Source organism: Monoraphidium neglectum (assembly GCF_000611645.1).
Source record: "Monoraphidium neglectum strain SAG 48.87 unplaced genomic scaffold scaffold00025, whole genome shotgun sequence".
Taxonomy (NCBI): domain Eukaryota; kingdom Viridiplantae; phylum Chlorophyta; class Chlorophyceae; order Sphaeropleales; family Selenastraceae; genus Monoraphidium; species Monoraphidium neglectum.
Window position 1 is genome coordinate 22,832 of NW_014013603.1, and position 17,721 is coordinate 40,552.

The window sequence follows — 17,721 nt, forward strand, 5'->3', positions numbered from 1 at the left end:
TTCCAGGTGTTCCTGTCAGGTCAGGCCAAGGCTCGCAACAATGCAATATGGACGTGCTTAAAGCCAGTTGCTTTGCAGCACAAGTGCATCTACATTCCATGGCAGCACTTTCCTCACCCCCACCGCTTGAAGCCGATGCACTGCGCTGCCGCGCTCCCCCCTCGGCCCCTTCCCCTATTCCCATGTTGTGTCGCACTCACCTGACACGCAGCTACGTCTGCATTCACCAGTGGGGCGCTACGCGGCAGGCGCCCTCATGTCCGGTCTGCCGTGGAGGCATGCAAGCTCTGGTACTGGGCAGCGGCGAGGAGCAGGTGGGCACTCCTTGACCTGCCGATGACAGCTGATTAGGTCTCTGTCCTGTTCGCTTCAACTGCCCTTCAAAAAGCAGCAAAGGCTATTTTGCTTCTGCAAGTGTCACACGCATGGCGCAGGCCTTGCCAAACTTGCCATTTTCCCAAACTTCTACGCTTCTCTGCAATCCTGCACACATGGTCAACACAACAACAGGCGGTGGTACCCGCATCCGCCGTGGCGGCTGGTGACGAGGGCCCAGACCTGTCGTGCCTGGACCACGCGTACTTTTTGGCGGAGGTGTCGCGGCTCGTCTCGCGCGCCGAGGCGGTCCGGGCGCGGCTGTTTCGCGACACGATGAACTGCGGCCGCGGAGGCAGTGCGCGGGACGAGCAGGCGCTGGCGGGCCTGGGGGAGGTGCTGATGCGGCTGGAGAGCTACAAGCTGGTCCTGGGCGGCGACCGCCCCGCGCCCTTCGAAGCAGAGCCGCTGCTGCATGGTGCGCGTCGGCTGGTTTTGCGCCCATGGGTGCGCCTGCATACTGGTGCACGACCGCCGTCATGCACCTCCCGTGCCTCAGCAGCTGTGCACGGGAGCCTGCTAGTTGCCACGCAGAGGCCTGCAGTATCATGCAGCAGCCCGGCAACAGTGCACGAGGCCCCAGTCTGCCGGGGAATAACATGCATGGTCATGCAGCCCTCCTCCGAAATCACACCATGCAACATCTTGCCCAACCATCAGCTTGCTTTCTCCCCCACTCAAACGCCAGATCTCTACCACCTTGACCGGATGGTCACGTCAATATCCACGGGCAGCAGCCAAGGGCTCGAGGAGCTGCAGAGCTTCATGGAGGGTGTCGCAGGGGCGGGGACGGCGCAGCAGCATGATTGTTATGAAGAGGACTATTATGAAGGCCACTGGGACGGCGAGGAGGACGGTGGCTGGGACGAGCACGGGTGGTGCGACGGCGACGGCGGCTTTGATGCGCGCAGCCTTGGGCGCGCCGCGTCGGGGCTGCGGTCAGGGAGCATCAGCCGGACGCCCGGGCGGCGGCCGCCGCAGCGAAGCTTAAACCGGCCAGGGAGCGGCAAAGCAGCGGCGGCAAGCGCCGGCAGCGGCGGCAACGGCACAGGCAGCAGCCGTGGCAGCCAGCGGAGAGGTGTGCGGTAGCAAAGGCCGCTGCGCCTCTTGCACTCCTGTAATCATAAGCGCAGTCGCGGCGATGCGTGCCTACTTGTGTGTGCAGAGTGATGAGTGCTGTCCCGACGGGAAGGGCCCGATGCAGCTAATTGCACACCATCGGGGCCCACCTGCCATTGCACGCACTCTGGTCCAGTCAAGACACCCGCTTGGTATATCAGGCATGCGTAGGCATGTTGCAGTGCGTTCGGACTATGCAATCTTGATGTGCCTGCCGGGCTTGACTCGTGTGTTTGACCACGCTGCGTTCTGATCTGAAGAAGCTGCCTGACAGTCGCCAATACGTGCCGTGCCTCTGATAAGTAGAACCATACGATGAATTTTGATTGTTGAAGGGCTCAGCAAGCGCGGAGGGAGAGGAGAGAGGCGCCAGATCACTTCATGCTGTTCTGACTCAACCGGTTCCTTACGTAGAACGCTCTTGAGCTGGATCGCTAACCGGATAATGCGCAAGGTGCTGGTGCGTATCAAGTGGCCCTAGACTGCCCGCGATTTCAGCGGAGAAGCACTCATCAGCTTTGCGCCGAAAGGCAGAGCGCACGTTTGTACAGTCACGCCATGCCAGATCACGGAAAATTATACCGTCACACACGCAGGCATGGTCGCTGGTGCTGGTGCTGGTGGCATCGGCGCTCGCGCCAGCCACGGCGCTCAGCGCCGACTACCAGCCCTTCGCAGACTTAATGGGTTACAACACCGGCCTCGCGGAGTATTGGAACGGAACAGATCCATGTAACGGTGCGGAGCGGCACACGCGCACGACCGGCCATATTTCTTGGGGCGTGTGCGCCCTGCGGCATCCGCCCACCATGTGCATCGCCTCCGCCTTGTTTATCATTGCAGCTGTAGGTGTCATTTGCGAATGCCCCTTGCCACCCGCCTTGCAGGCCCTTGGAAGGGCGTCACATGCAACACAAACGTCCCGGCCCGCGTCACCAATCTGGTGTTGAATGGGGTGGGGCTCGTTGGGCCCTTGCCGGAGTCCCTGGGTGAGCCTGGCACAAAAACACATGCATGCCAGCAGGGAGTTCTCAGAGAGCATGCGCCGCTGCTGGGTGCATGTGCAGCGGCGCCTCATGGCGTGACTGCAAAAAACGCTGCAGTAGCAGTATTCTATGGTGGCATGCCGCTGCTTGCGTCAGTGCTTTCGGCAATCGCAGGAGCAGCAGCAGCGTGCAAGCGCCTGCTGATGTGTCGTCGCAACGGGAAGAGCCGCCCCTACAACCTCTCACAGCAGACCACCCACACTGCAAATCGGGTGTCTTGCAGGCAACCTGACATACCTGCAAGAGCTATCACTGCAGAACAACAACTTCACGGGCACAGTGCCCCTTGAGCTTGGCAGCCTAGCGGCGCTCAGCGTGCTGGACTTGTCCAACAACCAACTGTCAGGTGGGCGGCAGCCAAGGGGCCGGGGCATCAGGGTAAGTGCAAACACCAGCGCTATGCAGCAGCTGCACGGCTGCGGGGTCGCGGCCAGCAAGGCGCCGTGCCCAGAGGCACGCAGCGCGATACACCCAACCCACTGCCGCACCCAGATGTCACCATCATGCATCCTCGCCGCGCTCAACCTTTCCCACCCGCACTGCCGGTCGGCGCTGATCAGGCAACTCACAGGCAGGCCTGGACGCGCTGGGGTATGCCGCGGCCCTGTCATACATCAACATCGGCCGCAACCCCGACATGACAGCGCTGTGGCCTGAGACGTGGGGCAACCTGACAGTGCTGACAGACCTGTACGCCGACCAGACAGGCCTGAGCGGTGAGTGTAGAGGGCCGCAAACGCAAGCAGCAGGCTGCAAGGGTTGCGGCCTTGAGGGGAGGGGACCGGCCGCACGCACGCACGACGGCCGCGTCTGAGCTGCGGGGTAAGGCTGCGGCGCTGCTTGCGGAGGCGCACCCTCTTGCTGCCACTTTCTTTTGTGTACAGCCACGACCCGTCATTCCACTCTGCAATTTCCAGGCACCCTGCCCTCAAGCTGGGCCAGCATGTCGTCAATTAAGGCGATTGACCTGTACCTGAGCTGGTGGGAGCCGGGCACTCCCCAGTGGCCCAACTGGGGTGCCATGAGCACCCTGGAGTTCCTGGACCTGTCGTGGGGCAGCGACGTGGAGGTGACCGGTGAGTGGCGTCGTGCTGAGGTGAACGGCGGAGTGGCAGCTCACATCACGTCAGGTCTCAGTGGCGCGCCCTGGCACAACCTGACATTCTGCACGGCTCCGATTGGGTGCACGACGCTTGGTGCTCTGAACCTCGGTCACGCCCAGCAGAGGCTACACCTCTGTCGCCCCCCGCCCTCACGCCCTTGCACGCTCACAAATCCCTGCGGCAGCGCCCATCCCTGCGGACTGGTTCACGAGCACCGGCAGCCCCGGCATGAAGAGCCTGCACACCCTGCGCCTGGCCGGCATCAACTGGACCGCGCCGCTCGACCCAGCCTGGGCGCAGCCGGGGGTGTCGCTATGGGCCGGCGGCCTGGGGTCCCTGGACCTCAGCGGGAACCCCCCATCGCCGTCGCCAAGAGGATTTCCGCCAGAGTGGTTGCAATTCTCCGCGCTCAAGTCCCTGCAGGTGGGCGGAGCGCTCGCAGGCTAAGTAGACGCCCCACGCATTCCTTGGGGATTGGCCGTGTGGTTTCACTGGACGCAGACCAGCCCCACGGTTGCTGGGCGCCCCAGATTACCCGGCGTGCTCGTGCGCACGGCACCCTTGCCGACGCTCGCACTTTGCCCTTTTTACTCCCCGCACACACCCCTGCAAATCTCCGACTGCGCCCTTCAGCTTCGAGACGCGGCCCTCAATATGTCGGGCCCCTCCCCGCTGTCTGCCTTCACGAGTGCAACCGCGCCGCTGATGGCCAGCCTCGAGGAGCTCGACCTGGGCGGCAACCCCATGCTTGCGTGGAGCGACCCGGCGCAGTCCATCTTCTGGGCCAACACCACGGCCGGCTGGGCGAGGCTCTTCGAGCTGTGAGAGGCAGTGATTGCTGGGTGTAGAGCGTCCCTTTGGCGTGCAAGGGGTAGAAGCGGGGCTGCTTGCGTGCAGCGTAGAATTGGTCAACCTTGGAAGCACGAGCACCCTGCCTTGGCCTGCCGCGTCCCGTGCGGCATGTCGCAACATCCCTGTGCGCCTCCCTGCCTCCTGTGCCACTCAGACACCTGGATAACACAGGACTGTACGGCGATGATGGCCAAGCATCCTGGCCAAACCCTCCCTGCAAGCTCAACATCACAGGCTCCAACATAAGTGAGACCGCTCGATCGCAACGCCTTTATTTTTCAGTCAAATTCACGTCCACATCCCACCCAACATGCAGACGCATGGGTCGCCGTGCGGCAGATGCCGCTTACTCTTGCATAACCGCGTGCGCTCACCCCACCCCCCCTGCGTCGCAGCCTTCGGCGCACAACCGGACCCTACAATGTTGTGCCGGCTCGACACACAGCCCGAACACGACGCCCTGCTGGCCTGGATGGCTAAGTTGACGTCGCCAGAGACACACCCCATGCTGGCGGCCTGGGGCGCCAACGGCACCAACGGTGCGGCTGCCGCCTCACCTCCGTCAACCCTACTTACGGCGCCAGCGCCTTGCGTGCCAAATGCGTGCCAAATGCGCGCCAAATGCGCGCCTGCCTGGCCCTCGTCTCAGGGTGGTGGCCGGCCGTGTGCACCGTCAACATATGCTGCTTTCTCCCCTAACAACCACAGTCCCGGGCGGCCACTGCCAGTGGCCGGGCGTCACGTGCGACCCTGCCACCTGGCGCGTCACCATGCTGCACGTCGACTCGTACGCCTTTGCCCAGAAGCTAAGCGGCCCCCTTGACGACTTCAAGGACCTCACGGCGCTGCGCACGATCTGGCTGCCCTACAACATGCTGACCGGGACGCTGCCGGCGGCGTGGACGCAGCTGCAGGCGCTGTCGGACATTGACCTCAGCGGCAACCAGCTGGCCGGCCCGCTGCCGGACCTGTGGGGGCAGATCGCGGTGGGCATGCGGAGCATCAAGCTCAACATGAACAATTTCCAGGCGAGTGCTCGTGCCTGGCTTGCAGGCGTCCCCACCTCGCACCAGCCACAAGGGCAGGGGCTGGACACCTAATACCAGGCTGCGCTCACCTTGTGTACATATCTTGCGTACATCGAAGCCCTTTCAAGTTTGTGAGGAGTCTGCCTGAAGCACCTGCTCGATACTCTCGACTGTCGTGGCCTCTGTTGTCCAGGATGCATTCATGCACGCTCTCCCTGCCCTCCCTGCTGCGACCGATACCACAGACCACGATCCCTCCCTCCTGGGTTTCATCCAGCGACGGCCGCGTGTGGAACCTGGACACCTTGATGTGCGCCCCCTGCGGCCTCCAAGGCACCCTGCCCGCCGGCTGGGACGACGCCGCGCTCCGTGTGCTTGAGCTCAGCTCCAACGACTTCACGGGGCCGATCCAACACGTCATCGCGGGGTCGCCTGGGTTGGATACGCTCCGCATGGCCTACACTGGCATACAGGACGAGCTGGGCCCAGGTTGGGCGTTCAGCGGCGCCAGCCCGCTGACCAGCCTGGACCTGTCCAACAACCCCGGCCTCAACGGGTCCATCCCGCTGGGTGAGAAGCCGTGCCGTCGTTTCAGCTCTCCCCTCCCTTGCGCTGCGAGTTTTGCGACTTGGGGACCCCTCGCATGCTGGCTTCCACAGAGTAACCCTTGCGGTGGCATCATGTCGGCCAAACGCCACATTGTCCGGTCCAGCTCACGAACGCTCACCTCACACCATCCGTGGTTGCCGTCGAACCACACGCAGAGCTGCTGACGTCATCTGTCCAGTTCCTGCACCTGGGCTTCACCAACATTTCGGGCGGCCTCCCGAATGCCACCGGCGCCAATCCTTCACGACTCCTGGTGCTTGACTTCTCCCAGATCCCCGGCATCACGGGCGCAATCCCCCCTAGCTGGGGCCCCTTGCTGGCGGGTGTGAGCTGCATGATCCTGCAGGGGACAAGCCTGTGCGGCGCGGTGCCGCAGGGGCTGCCGTGCTTCAACATCGCAGGGACAAATTTGGGTGAGTTTTTGATTCTGACGGGTATTGCTGGTGCTCTCTGCACATTTCGTTGCGCCTACTCGTGCACACACTGTGTCATGGTTACGGCCCTAAGAAGCAAAACCCCGGCCTGCAGAAGCAGCGGGGTGCTGAGCGCATGTCGCGCCGATTTTGCATTCGGGACAGGTCCCTGCCCTCCTCTCTTGCGCGCATGCTCTCAGGCAGGAATTGCTCGGATCTCACCCCCCTGGCGACCTCCCTGCAAGACGTGCCGGACTGCGTCATGCCGCCGGGCCTTTCTGGTTGCCCCTCCGACCCTTATGGCCTGCCGGTGTCATCTTGGAGCGGGGTCACAGCTGATTACCGCGCCTTGCAAGGCATCAGGCACGCCATCACCAGCAGCGGCATCTTTGGCAATGTGACCAGCAATGGCACATACGCCAACACAACCAGCAACGCAACCAGCAACGCAACCATCATCAACGTGACACTGGGCGCGGACCTGTTCCCCTGGCCCGCGCCCTGCCATCCGGGCAGCTACACGCCCGGCCTGACCTGCGACGAGCCCACGCGCCGCGTGACCGGCCTGCGGATGGCGGACGCGCTCCACTGCCACTCGCCGCCGTGCTTCTGGTCGGGATGGCCTGTGCGGCCGGTGCCAGAGTTTGCGGCGCTTTCTGAGCTGCAGCTACTGGACCTGTCAAACATGGGCATGCAAGGTGGGCCGGGGCGCCGACGATTTGGGTCATTATGCGCCGGTCACCTTGTACAGCTGGCAAACAGCTGGGGCCGCGGGACGCATTATTATGTTGGGGAGGGTGGGGGCGCAAGGGAAGCGGCTTGCAAGGGCGCGACCCTTGGTCTGCAGCCCGTGTGTGGGAGCTCCTCCGCGTGCGTGCACATACGCACATGCTGGCGCTGGCATGCATGTACATCAAACGCATGCCAAGCAGCCAGCTGCCGCCCCACCAAACTCCAGGCACCCTCCCCGTTGAGTGGTCCAGCCTGTCTATGCTGCGGGACCTGTTCTTAGCCAACAACAGCCTCAACGGCACCATCCCCTACACCGGCGGCGCCGCTTTCATGGCCCCCCTGAGGACCCTCGACATCACAAACAACAGACTCTCGGGCGCCCTGCCACCTGAACTCAGCGCCGCCGAGCAGCTGCTCCTCAGCTACAACCAGCTGACTGGGCAGCTGGGCCCCGCGCTAAACGGCGCGGTCAACCTGCGGCGGCTGGTGGCGCCGGGCAACAATTTTTATGGCTGGCTGCCAGACCTGTCGGCGGCGGCGCAGCTGGTTGAGGTCGACCTGGGAATGAACATGCTGACGGGGGCGCTGCCGGGCAGCTTTTCCAGCAAAGGCCTGCAGCGCCTCTGGCTGGAGGGAAATATCATCGGCGGCTCGGTGCCCGATGCGGTGCGGTCAAGTGATGCTCGCTTGTTGGCGTGTGTGGCTTTCGTTGGTGTCTTTGTGCAGGTCTTGGTTGCTGCTCAGAGGGATGTGTGCGTGGAATTCTGAGTCTGCAGACGTGTGCATGCCATCAACCGCTGCATGTGTGTGCCCCCCTCCCTGAGCTCGACGCTCAACAGCTATACCATCGCTTACGCACATCCGCAGTGGGGCAACCTATCCTCCCTGTCGTCTCTGTCCTTTGGGGGCGCGGGCCTGACCGGGACGCTGCCCACCTCCTGGGGAAGCTGGCGGGGCATGCGGGAGTTTGTGATACAGAACGCCATGGGCCTCACATGTGAGCAGGGTTTGCTAATGCTGCCGGATGTTGATTGCTCGCTCTTACTACATCTGGATAGGCAAATGGTTGCTATATGCGCCTCCTCCCCTTCCTGCTCAACACCACCCTGACGACCCCTGCATGGGTCGGAACTGCCGTTGGATCCTCTCTCCTGCACGTCCCTCAGCCACGCTGCCCGCCAGCTGGGGGGCGTGGGGCCCGTCCCTCCGGAAGTTCCACCTTCTTGGCGGCGGCTACCAGGGCACGCTGCCCGCGTCCTGGGGTGCAAGCTGGTCTGCGGTCGAGTCTCTTCGGCTGGAAAACATGTTTATCAGCGGCGCTCTGCCGCCCGAGTGGTACAACGCCACCGCAGCGGCTGCCTTCTTCAACCCGACCGTCAACAACAGCACGCTGGTCAACAACACCGCGGTCAACGGCACCACTTCAACCAACGGTAGCACCTCAACCAACGGCAGCACCTCGACCAACGGCAGCACCTCGACCAACGGCACCAGTTCGACCAATGGCAGCGCCACGGCCGCCCGCGGCGCGTTCCCAAACCTCAGGGAGCTGTCGCTCTCCGGCCTCAACAACCTGACGGCCCCGCCCTGGGCCGCCCTGCGCGCGTGGCTCGACCCCAAGGCGGCGTCCCAGCAGCTGAGGAGCCTGAGGCTCGCCGGGCTCCGCGGCTTGGCAGGCGCGGGGCTGGACGGCGGGATCGCGGCGACCTACAGGAACCTGTCGGCCCTTGTGCTATCAAACATGGCCCTCGGAGGGCCGATCCCCGCCGGCTGGGCGTCGCTGCCGCCTGGGCAGCTGTCTGTGCTTGACGTCTCCAACAACAACCTGACCGGCACTCTGCCGCCCTGGCTTGTGTCGTTGATGGGGCCGCCGCCACAGCCGACGATGGGGCTGCAGCCGTCGCAGCCGCCGCAGCCTTCTGGGTGGGTCGAGCAGCGCGGGTGGCTGCTGGACGTGTCTCGCAACAACTTGACAGGTGGGGGGCCGGCATCACGTTGCTGTCTGGGGCTTTACTGCCTTTTCCCGCTGTTCACGCCAGTGCTTACGCTCTACATTGCTGGCTGAGCTTCAGTCAACTTTCACGGCAGCACGCGACAGTGCTGCCGCTTGCTGCTCTCCACTGCCTCACGCCTTCGCGACGCCTGCGCAGGGACGCTGCCGGCGGAGTGGGGCACCTTTGCCGGCCAGGGAGGCCACGTGCTGAGCGTGGCGGGCAACGCTCTGCAGGGGGCGCTCCCGCCGACGTGGCAGGCCATGGCTTACACCAGCCTGGGGCTGGACCTGTCCAGCAACACACTGAGCGGACCCATACCAGCAGGGTGGTTCAACACCAGTGCGATGGCAAACAGGACGAGCATGGTGATGTTCTTCAACCTTGGGTGAGGTTGGCGGATGCATCGAGTCGCCTGCTGGCCGCTTGCAAGCGAGGCGGCCTGCATAAGTCAGCAGTTCTGCATGACTGATTGCAATTGCTGCGTTTGCGTGGCTCCATTCGCGAATCTCCATGCCGCAACAGCAAACCCCCTGCCCCCGTGCCCCTTGCCCCATCCACAGCAACAATCTGTGCCTCTGCGGCGACCTCCCTTACTGGCTGGGCGTCGCCTGGAACTCTGCCGGCAACACAACGTCCCTCGGCATGCCCTGCGCCCAGTGGCCGCCGCAGTGCGACCCCGTGATGCCGGCGCCTTGGTACGTCGACAACGGCCCCCTGCTCGCCCTCAAGCCGCTCATCAACACACCAAACCCGTGGGCGCTGCAGACCTGGAATCAGTACAGAGTGGCGTGCACCAACTCGAACGTGACGGGCACGTGCGCGCCGTGCGACTGGCAGGATCCGTCTTGCGGCGTCGTGCGGGCAGCAGACGGCCTGCTGCTGTGCAACTGGCGGTTTGTGAGCTGCAGGGACAGGCGTGTAATGGGGCTGCACCTCGGGCGCAAGGTGGGCGCCGCTGGGGACGGAAAGGTTTATCTGGCTGGGCTGGGCGGAACGCGCAGGCGCGGCCTGCGTTGCTTGCATGCGATCTGGGTCATAGTGGGATTTTATGGTTGTTCGCCAGCATCGTGCGAATGTGGGAGGTGAAACGCTGGGGCATGTCTTTGTTCGGACCGCACTGCACCGTGCACGTCTCCCAAACCCCTCTTGCAGCAGCAACGTTGCCCGGACAGCCGCTTTCCCGCCGGCCCTTGACCCTTGCCCCCTCGCCCGGGCCCTGCCTAATCTTTTTTGAACTCTCAGGGCCTGCAGCTGCAGTATATACCTGCATTCCTCGCCAATTTGACTGCCCTGGAGATCCTTGACCTTGACGGCGACATGCACTCCGACCAAGACACAGTCCTGGGCGGCCCTCTCCCACCCCAGCTCTCATCCCTGGCTAATATGACGTCGTTCGGCGTCACGGGGCCGGTCAACGGCACCATACCTGCCACATACTCGGCTTGGACCAAGCTGTCTGCGTTCAGGGTGTCGCGGACGGCGCTGGGCGGGACGATACCGCCCAGCCTGTTTGCGTCGTGGCTGGCGCTGACGGCGTTTTCAATCGAGGGAGCCCAGATCACAGGCACAATTCCGCCGATGTTCAACAATACGCTGCTCAAGGAGTTTGTGGTGGAGCGCACGCCCGTGTCAAACAGCGGAACGCTGCCTGCTTGGTTCATGGACGCAAGGGCCGTCGGGCTGAAGAACATGCAGCAACTCGGGTTTGGTGAGTGGGAGGGTTCGGGTCGGGACGTTGCAGGTCGCCTGGTTGGTTGGCCAGCAGGCTACTATGAATCTCTCCATATGAGTATGTGGCTGGTCCCAGGCACCACATGAGCCTGTACCCGCTGGCCACTTGCAGCCCAAGCTGCAGCCTTCTCACCAACCCCAACGCCGACGCCAACGCCCGTCACCCCCCAGGCGGCACCAATCTGACGCTCCCCTCCTGGCCGGCCTTCAAGGCGGCGGTCAAGGCTAACAACTGGACGCTCAGCATGCTGTCCGCGCCGGCCTGCGGGTTCACCGGCCCCATCGGCCCCATGGCCTTCCACTTCCCCCAGCTGATCGCGCTCGACCTCTCAAACAACGCGCTGACGGGGGCGGTGCCGTGGGACCTTGGGCAGGGGGCAGCAAAAATGCAGTACTTGATCCTGTCAGGCAACAATCTGAGAGGTGGGCCCAGCGTGCGTGCGTGGGTCCCAAGGGGTTTGGTCTGCTGGCCGTCAGGGGAGAGCGGGGCGCCTGTTTGGCCAGTGGCTCATAACATGGCGCTGGCTCTGGCTCTAGCTCTAACTGGGGCTCTGGCTCCGGATCCGGCAAAGAGTGCAAGGCAAAATGCTGTGCTCATCAAATTGCACTGATGCCACAGGCACGCTGCCATCCACGCTGGCGTCGGCCTTTGTCGTCGGCCCCAACACCTACAACATCCTCCAGCTCTCCGGCAACCAGCTCGTCGGCACGCTGCCCGCGGCCTGGGGTGCGGCCGGCGTGCGTTTCGGCCGATTCAGCCTCGCGCAGAACTACCTGTCCGGCCCCCTGCCTGACAGCGGCTGGGGCGGCATGGTGCTGAACTCGTCCGATGTGGATCTGTCGCGCAACAGCTTGTCTGGGCCGATCCCTGCCGGGTGGTTTCCGACGCCGCCGGCGCTGGCGCCCAGCAATACGTCGGGCGGCAGCAATATGTGGTGCGTGGCGGGTGGTGCAAAATCTGAACGTGTTCCTTCCGTCAAAGGCTTTCTTTTGCCTGACTATTGGCTGCTGCTGGGGGCATCCTGCCATGAACGCGGTCAAGTTTGTGCCTGTTTTCAATAAACGCCCCAGCAAGCTTTGGTGAATTCGTACAGGTGGTTTGTGCGCGCCACTCCATTTCGCCCCCAACCTTTGCTGGCGCCGCAGGTTCAGCCTGCAGCTCCACCACAACCCGTGCCTCTGCGGAGAGGCGCCTGCGTGGATGGCACGCAGCATGAGCGCAGACCTCTGGGCCAACGGCACCGGCCTCTGGGCAAACTGCGCTGCATATCCAATGATGAGCGGCGCGGCCAACAGCACCACCAATGGGACGGTCAACAGCACGGTTAACGGGACAACCAACGGCACAACCAATGGCACGGTCAACGGAACGGTCAACGGGACGAGCAGCAGCGCATATCCCAACGGCACCATGTGCATGGCCAACGGGACTGTCATCAACGCCGCCGCCGCCAACTGCTCGGTCTGCGGGACCCCTGCCGCACAGCCGCCGCCTCTCTCGCACCTAGACGCGCAGCCGCTCGCCGCGCTCCGTGGCGCGATGGCGTCGACACCGACCCCCAACGCGACAGCGCTCGCGGCCAGCTGGAACGCGAGCGACCGGCCGCCGTGCAGCGAGTTCGACCCCTTGTGCGTGCCCTGCAACCTGACCATGCCGGCGGCCGGCTGCGGCGGCCCCGCGCCGGCGGTCGGCGGGCAGCCGCCTCAGTGGTACTGCAACTTCCAAGGGGTGGCCTGCAGGGAGAGCCGCGTTGTCGGGGTCAACCTGACCGGCGCCAACGTCACGTTCTCAAGCATCCCAGCCGGCGCGCTCACGCTGCGCAAGGCGGAGTGGTTTCGTGAGTGGCAGGGGGGTTGAGGGGTGGAGACTGAGGCGGCTGGGGAGGATGGAGGCGCGGCCAGCGACTGGGTAGTCAGTGGCGTTTGACAAGTTGGGTTGATGTCAATCTGCGACAGACAATTACCATCATGAAGCGCAACCTCCGGTGCTTTGGTGGGGAACTGATGTGACTGCTGCGCATGCACGCCCATCCCCGCGCATTGCAGTCCTGAGGGGCAATTATTTCCAGAGCGGTCCCCTGCCAGCCAACCTCAGCTTGGATGTGCCGGCCCTCAGCGTGCTGCAGATCCAGGGCGCCAACGCGTCACTGGGGAGCATCCCTGCTGACTGGGGGCAGATGCCGGCCCTTAAGTCGCTGTGGCTGGGCAATGCTTCACTAACTGGTGGGTGCAGGCATGGGCTTCGGTTCCACGCTCTCATCATATGCCTTTCAGGCGCAACAAGCAGTGTGTGTGGTGCATGTGAGCGCACGCGACTCAAAGAATGAGCATGTATGCAGCGCCCCGCTTTCTGATATTGCCGGCTGTCGGTTGCATCCAGGACACAGCAACCACACATATCATGCCACCTTTTCGCACCACAGGCTCCCTGCCGGCGACCCTGAGCCCCTTGATGCAAGACATCGTCCTATGGGGCATCACCTTCACAGGCGCCTCTGGGCTGCCGCCTGCATGGTCGCAGTCCAACACACTGCGCAGCCTCGCCTTCACGGACGTGATGGGCCTGACGGGGTCCGTCCCCATGGACTGGCAGTCCGGCATGCCAGCCCTGGACTCACTGATTTTCAACAACGTGCCCGGACTGGCGACCGCCCTGGACTCTTACGCCGCCCTGGTGTCCGCGCCCGCGCACTCCAGCCCGTCGCCGCCCGTTAACTTTACTGGGAACTACACCGGCCTGCGCAACGTGAAGCTCATGCGCATGAAGCTGGCCGGCACGATCCCAGATGCCATGTTTGCCACCCAGCGGCTGGTCAACCTGAGCCTCGCCAACAATGCGCTGTCCGGCTCGCTCGGCGGCGCCGCTTGGGCCAACGCGACGGTCGTCGGCCTCAGGAACCTGGATCTCTCCAGCAACAACCTGACGGGGAAGCTGCCGCCGGCCTGGAGTGCCCTATGGCTGGTGTCGCTCAACCTCAGCCGCAACGTGCTGTCAGGTGGGTGGGGCGCGTTGAGTTGCACCACCCTTTGGCAAAAGGGTGGGCGCGTCGGGTGTCAGGAACCTGTGCGGCATCGTGGCCACGGCAACTGCAATGGCCTGCACAGCACCGTTGTTTTCTGTCATCATGACAACCCTGACTCATCTTATGACCGACCCCCGGCAGGCTTCCTGCCCAGTGAGTGGTCGGCCATGCCTGCGGGCAACGGCACCGAGCTTCAACTCTTAAACAACAACTTGACCGGCCCCATCCCCGAGGCATGGAGCGTCCGCTCCGCGTCCTGGGCCAACATCAGCGTGGCCGGCAACCCCGCGATGTGCGGCGCGCTGCCGACGTGGTACACTGCGCGCTTCCCGGCGTCGGGGCCCATGGTTGCAGGTGCGTGCGCCCAAGCAGGGGCAGCAGGGGTTGGAGAAAGCAACGCAAACCAGCCAAGTACTGCGCGTGCCTGCAGGTGATCCTCTGCCTCAGCGCGCCCGTTAATCATGGTTGTGGGCGTTTGCCCACAAACGCAACTACCTTCGACCCAACCTGCCGCTGACTTTGATCCATCCACCCTCCGCCCTCACCCCGCATGGTAAAGGCACCCAAATGCCATCACTCTGCTCGCCGCTGACGCAAGAGTTCATTCTCACGGCCGTTGGTGGGAACTCATCGGTCGCTGGCCGCGGCGTGGCGCTGATTCAGTCCAGCAGCGTCCCGCCGCCGCTGCTCCAAAACGTGATCCTCAACGCGGTGCTGCGCTGCCCCAACTGCACGAGCGACGTCGTGGTTGGGCCGTTCACCCTGGTCTCAAACATCAACGGCACCCAGACCTGGAACGCGTCCATTGGGCCCAGCTTCCTGCGCCAGGTGAGTGGGTAGGGCTGCGGGCGCTGGGTCTAGCAGGCCAAGAGAATGGCTGGAGCGCTTTGCATATGTGCTGACTCATTTCAGCGGGGTTGAACGTCGTCTGGTGTCTGCATGTGCTACGCCCCATGGGCGTGTTCCCTCCAGTGCATCCACCACCCCCTGGCTGCGTTTGCACAAAAGGCTCAACTCTTTGGCCCGGCTTTCACGGCTTGCGCTCCGCAGACAGGCGTCTACAACGTGTCTATCTCAACCACGCCGCTAGGCGTCACGTTCACCCGCCTCACCGGCATACCCCTTCCGCTCACCGTCATGCCGGCGCCGATGTCGCCCGTCACCTCCACCATGGCCGTCTCCGCCCCTGAGGGCGCGCGCTCCGGGAGCCCCGTGACCGTTTCCCTCCACCTGGCCGACGCATTCGACAACCCCGTGACAAATTTGACCGCGGCGGCTCTGAAGATTGCGGGCGTCGTGACCGGCCTGCAAACCGTGCCCGGGCCCAACCTGACAGCTGCGGCGGGGCCCGGCAACTGGCTGTACCAGATGACGTTCGCAGCTATCCAAAACGTCACCTTCTCGCTGCAGATCGACGGCGCCCTGGCGCGCGGCCCCTTCGCCTTCCCGCGCGCCGGCGCTGCGGAGCGCGCCGTCGACCTGGGCGCGTCGCTGCGGGCCGCAGCGCTGCAGGCAGACGGCGCGGCGCCGGCCGCGCCGCGGTCGCAGCTGTCGGCCGGCGGCGCCATAACCGCCAACGCGTGGCACGTGGTGCACATCCCGATCGTCCGGATCCTGCCGCCAGCCCTGGGGCCGTTTGTTGCGGACCCTGGGCTGTCCGCCACCCTGAAAATCCAGGCGCTGAACGGCACGAGCGGCGCGCCCGACGCGTCGCGGCCGCCGCTGCTGTTTACTGGCGCGTGGTCCTGGACGAATGGAAGCTACGTGGTGCCCCTGCGACTTGCGGTCGACGCGGCGAAATCCAACACGACGTTCGCGGCGACGCTCTCGTTGGCGTACCCCTCGGGCGTGCAGGTGCGCTGGGGATCGGCGCAGGCTTGGGAGGGGTGCGCTGCGTCGCAGCCCTGCTTGCAACACGCCGTGAGGTGCAGGCGCAAGTTGATTAGGACGCTTGCATCCTTTGCCGCACAGCAGGGGTTCGGGGCGAAAGCCCTGCAGCTGGCCGTTGGTTAGATTCTCACCGCGACCGCCGGCGCCCAATGCATGCCTGCAGGCGACCTGGGACGTGCTGCTGCTGGCGACCCACAACTTTGCGGCCCCCGACAAGAGCACGTTCAGCGTGGTGACCTTCTCCCCGTCAGGCGCCACACGCACTGGGGACCCTGTTTACGTCGTGGCGCGGCTCATCACCGCGCAGGGGCGGCAGGTGTACGTAGCGAGCAATGTCAACTTCACCATCACAGGTACGCGGGCCGCCCGTGGCCCCCTATCTTCACCTGTCACAGACTAGAGGCTGGATTCTTTTGCAAGTTTGCCAGCGCCTGCCTCCTGCGTGCGCCTTGCGAGTTTGGTGGGGCCCAGCTGGCGCGCAGCGGGTCGGCGCCGGCTACAAAGGATGGATTTGAATCTGCCACAGCTGTGGGTCTCAGGCCGCGCCCATCAGCTCGCCACCACCCCTACCCAACACCCCTCAGGGAACATCACAGGCCAGGCCACGGTGTCGCCCCTGGTCCGGGCCGCCGACGGCAACTGGTCCTTCACCTACTACCCCTCCGTCGAGCAGACGCTCACCATCGCAATGACCGTCGACGGCAAGCCCATCAAGTCATCGGCCCTCGTGGTGTCCGGCCGCTCGCCGTTCAGCGTGGACCCAGCGGCCTCCCTGGCGGCGGCGGCGCTCGTCAGCCAGGGGCTGACAGATACCGAGCCTGTCGACTCCTCGTCTTCCAGCATCATTTTCATGGGCGAGAGCTCCTTCCTGAGCATCCCCGTATTTGATGTCTTCGGCGCAAGCTTCGCGTTAGATCCGGGTCTGAAGGTCCGCCTAACGCTCGTGCCGGGAGCGCTGGAGGCGTCGGTGGTGGCGGCGTACCGCCTGCCGGCCAGTGGCGTGATTACCTTGGCCTCGCTTGCATCCACGGTCAACTCGACGGCTACCGCAGCGGTAGTGGGCCGGCGGCGGCTGCTGCAGAGCCCCAGCCCTAGCCCAAGCCCAAACCCAAGCCCCAGCACCAGCCCCAGCCCCAGCATCAGCCCCAGCCCTAGCCCCAGCCCCAGCCCAAGCCCAAGCCCAAGCCCGAGCTCCAGCCCCAGTCCAAGCCCAAGCCTCGGTACAAGCCTGAGCCCCAGTCCAAGCCTGAGCCCTAGTCCCAGCCCTGCGCTTATGCCCCACACAATGGTCAACCCAGCCACCGGCTGGCTGTACACCGGCGACTACGAGGCAGAGGCCCCAGACCCCTGGCTCAACGAGGCGGGGGGCGCGCCGCAGCAGCTGGTCTTTGAGCAGGCGGGGCCGGACGTGGGGAACCCGCTGCAGGACGGGCTGGCAGGCAACTCGTCCATGTACACGTTCCCAGGTAGGCTGTGAAGTGGACTCTCAGTGCACCAGCTTGCAGAGGGATGGCAGATCCCCCTAGAGCCGCCATGTGCGCTGCACGTGCGGTGCTTCCCCGCAGTCCATCCCTGCGGCGCCCTGCTCTTACCCTGCCCGCCGCGCCTGCGCCGCGACAGGGCTCTTCAACGCTTTCCGTGGCGTGTACGAGATCAAGATCTGGCCCCAGGTGCAGCAGCCCTACCTCGCCGTCCTCTCCCTGCGCCACCCCAATATTTCAGCCAGCTTCAGGGCCGTGGCCTTCCACATCACAGCCGTCACCGACCCCGCCGTCGCCGAGGCGGCCGCCGCTGCGGCGGCAGCGG

The 17,721-nt window shown here is 64.4% G+C and overlaps 2 protein-coding genes across 2 annotated transcripts in view; both read left to right on the top strand.

The window, feature by feature from the left end:
- Positions 1-278: 278 nt before the first annotated feature.
- Positions 279-4,468, top strand: MNEG_0336 (hypothetical protein; the record flags this gene model as incomplete). The annotated part of the gene is made up of 10 exons (XM_014051186.1): positions 279-314; positions 511-793; positions 1,064-1,455; positions 2,091-2,232; positions 2,382-2,483; positions 2,764-2,886; positions 3,101-3,256; positions 3,458-3,616; positions 3,828-4,066; positions 4,277-4,468. The coding sequence occupies 10 exons, from the start codon at positions 279-281 to the stop codon at positions 4,466-4,468; spliced, it is 1,824 nt and encodes a 607-aa protein (XP_013906640.1).
- A 532-nt stretch (positions 4,469-5,000) lies between these two features.
- MNEG_0337 (hypothetical protein) overlaps positions 5,001-17,721 on the top strand; it is a gene marked incomplete at both ends in the record, with an annotated part of 23,712 nt that continues 10,991 nt past the window's right edge. The window contains 22 exons of the mRNA XM_014051187.1: positions 5,001-5,034; positions 5,204-5,527; positions 5,857-6,093; positions 6,288-6,545; positions 6,746-7,243; positions 7,504-7,943; positions 8,145-8,274; positions 8,444-9,253; positions 9,428-9,656; positions 9,832-10,216; positions 10,637-10,979; positions 11,174-11,425; positions 11,622-11,937; positions 12,149-12,840; positions 13,049-13,225; positions 13,426-13,998; positions 14,167-14,379; positions 14,624-14,853; positions 15,076-15,879; positions 16,079-16,268; positions 16,500-17,381; positions 17,536-17,585. Of these exons, the coding sequence (XP_013906641.1) occupies positions 5,001-5,034; positions 5,204-5,527; positions 5,857-6,093; positions 6,288-6,545; positions 6,746-7,243; positions 7,504-7,943; positions 8,145-8,274; positions 8,444-9,253; positions 9,428-9,656; positions 9,832-10,216; positions 10,637-10,979; positions 11,174-11,425; positions 11,622-11,937; positions 12,149-12,840; positions 13,049-13,225; positions 13,426-13,998; positions 14,167-14,379; positions 14,624-14,853; positions 15,076-15,879; positions 16,079-16,268; positions 16,500-17,381; positions 17,536-17,585 (8,067 nt within the window). The remainder of the gene's footprint in view (positions 5,035-5,203; positions 5,528-5,856; positions 6,094-6,287; positions 6,546-6,745; positions 7,244-7,503; positions 7,944-8,144; positions 8,275-8,443; positions 9,254-9,427; positions 9,657-9,831; positions 10,217-10,636; positions 10,980-11,173; positions 11,426-11,621; positions 11,938-12,148; positions 12,841-13,048; positions 13,226-13,425; positions 13,999-14,166; positions 14,380-14,623; positions 14,854-15,075; positions 15,880-16,078; positions 16,269-16,499; positions 17,382-17,535; positions 17,586-17,721) is intronic.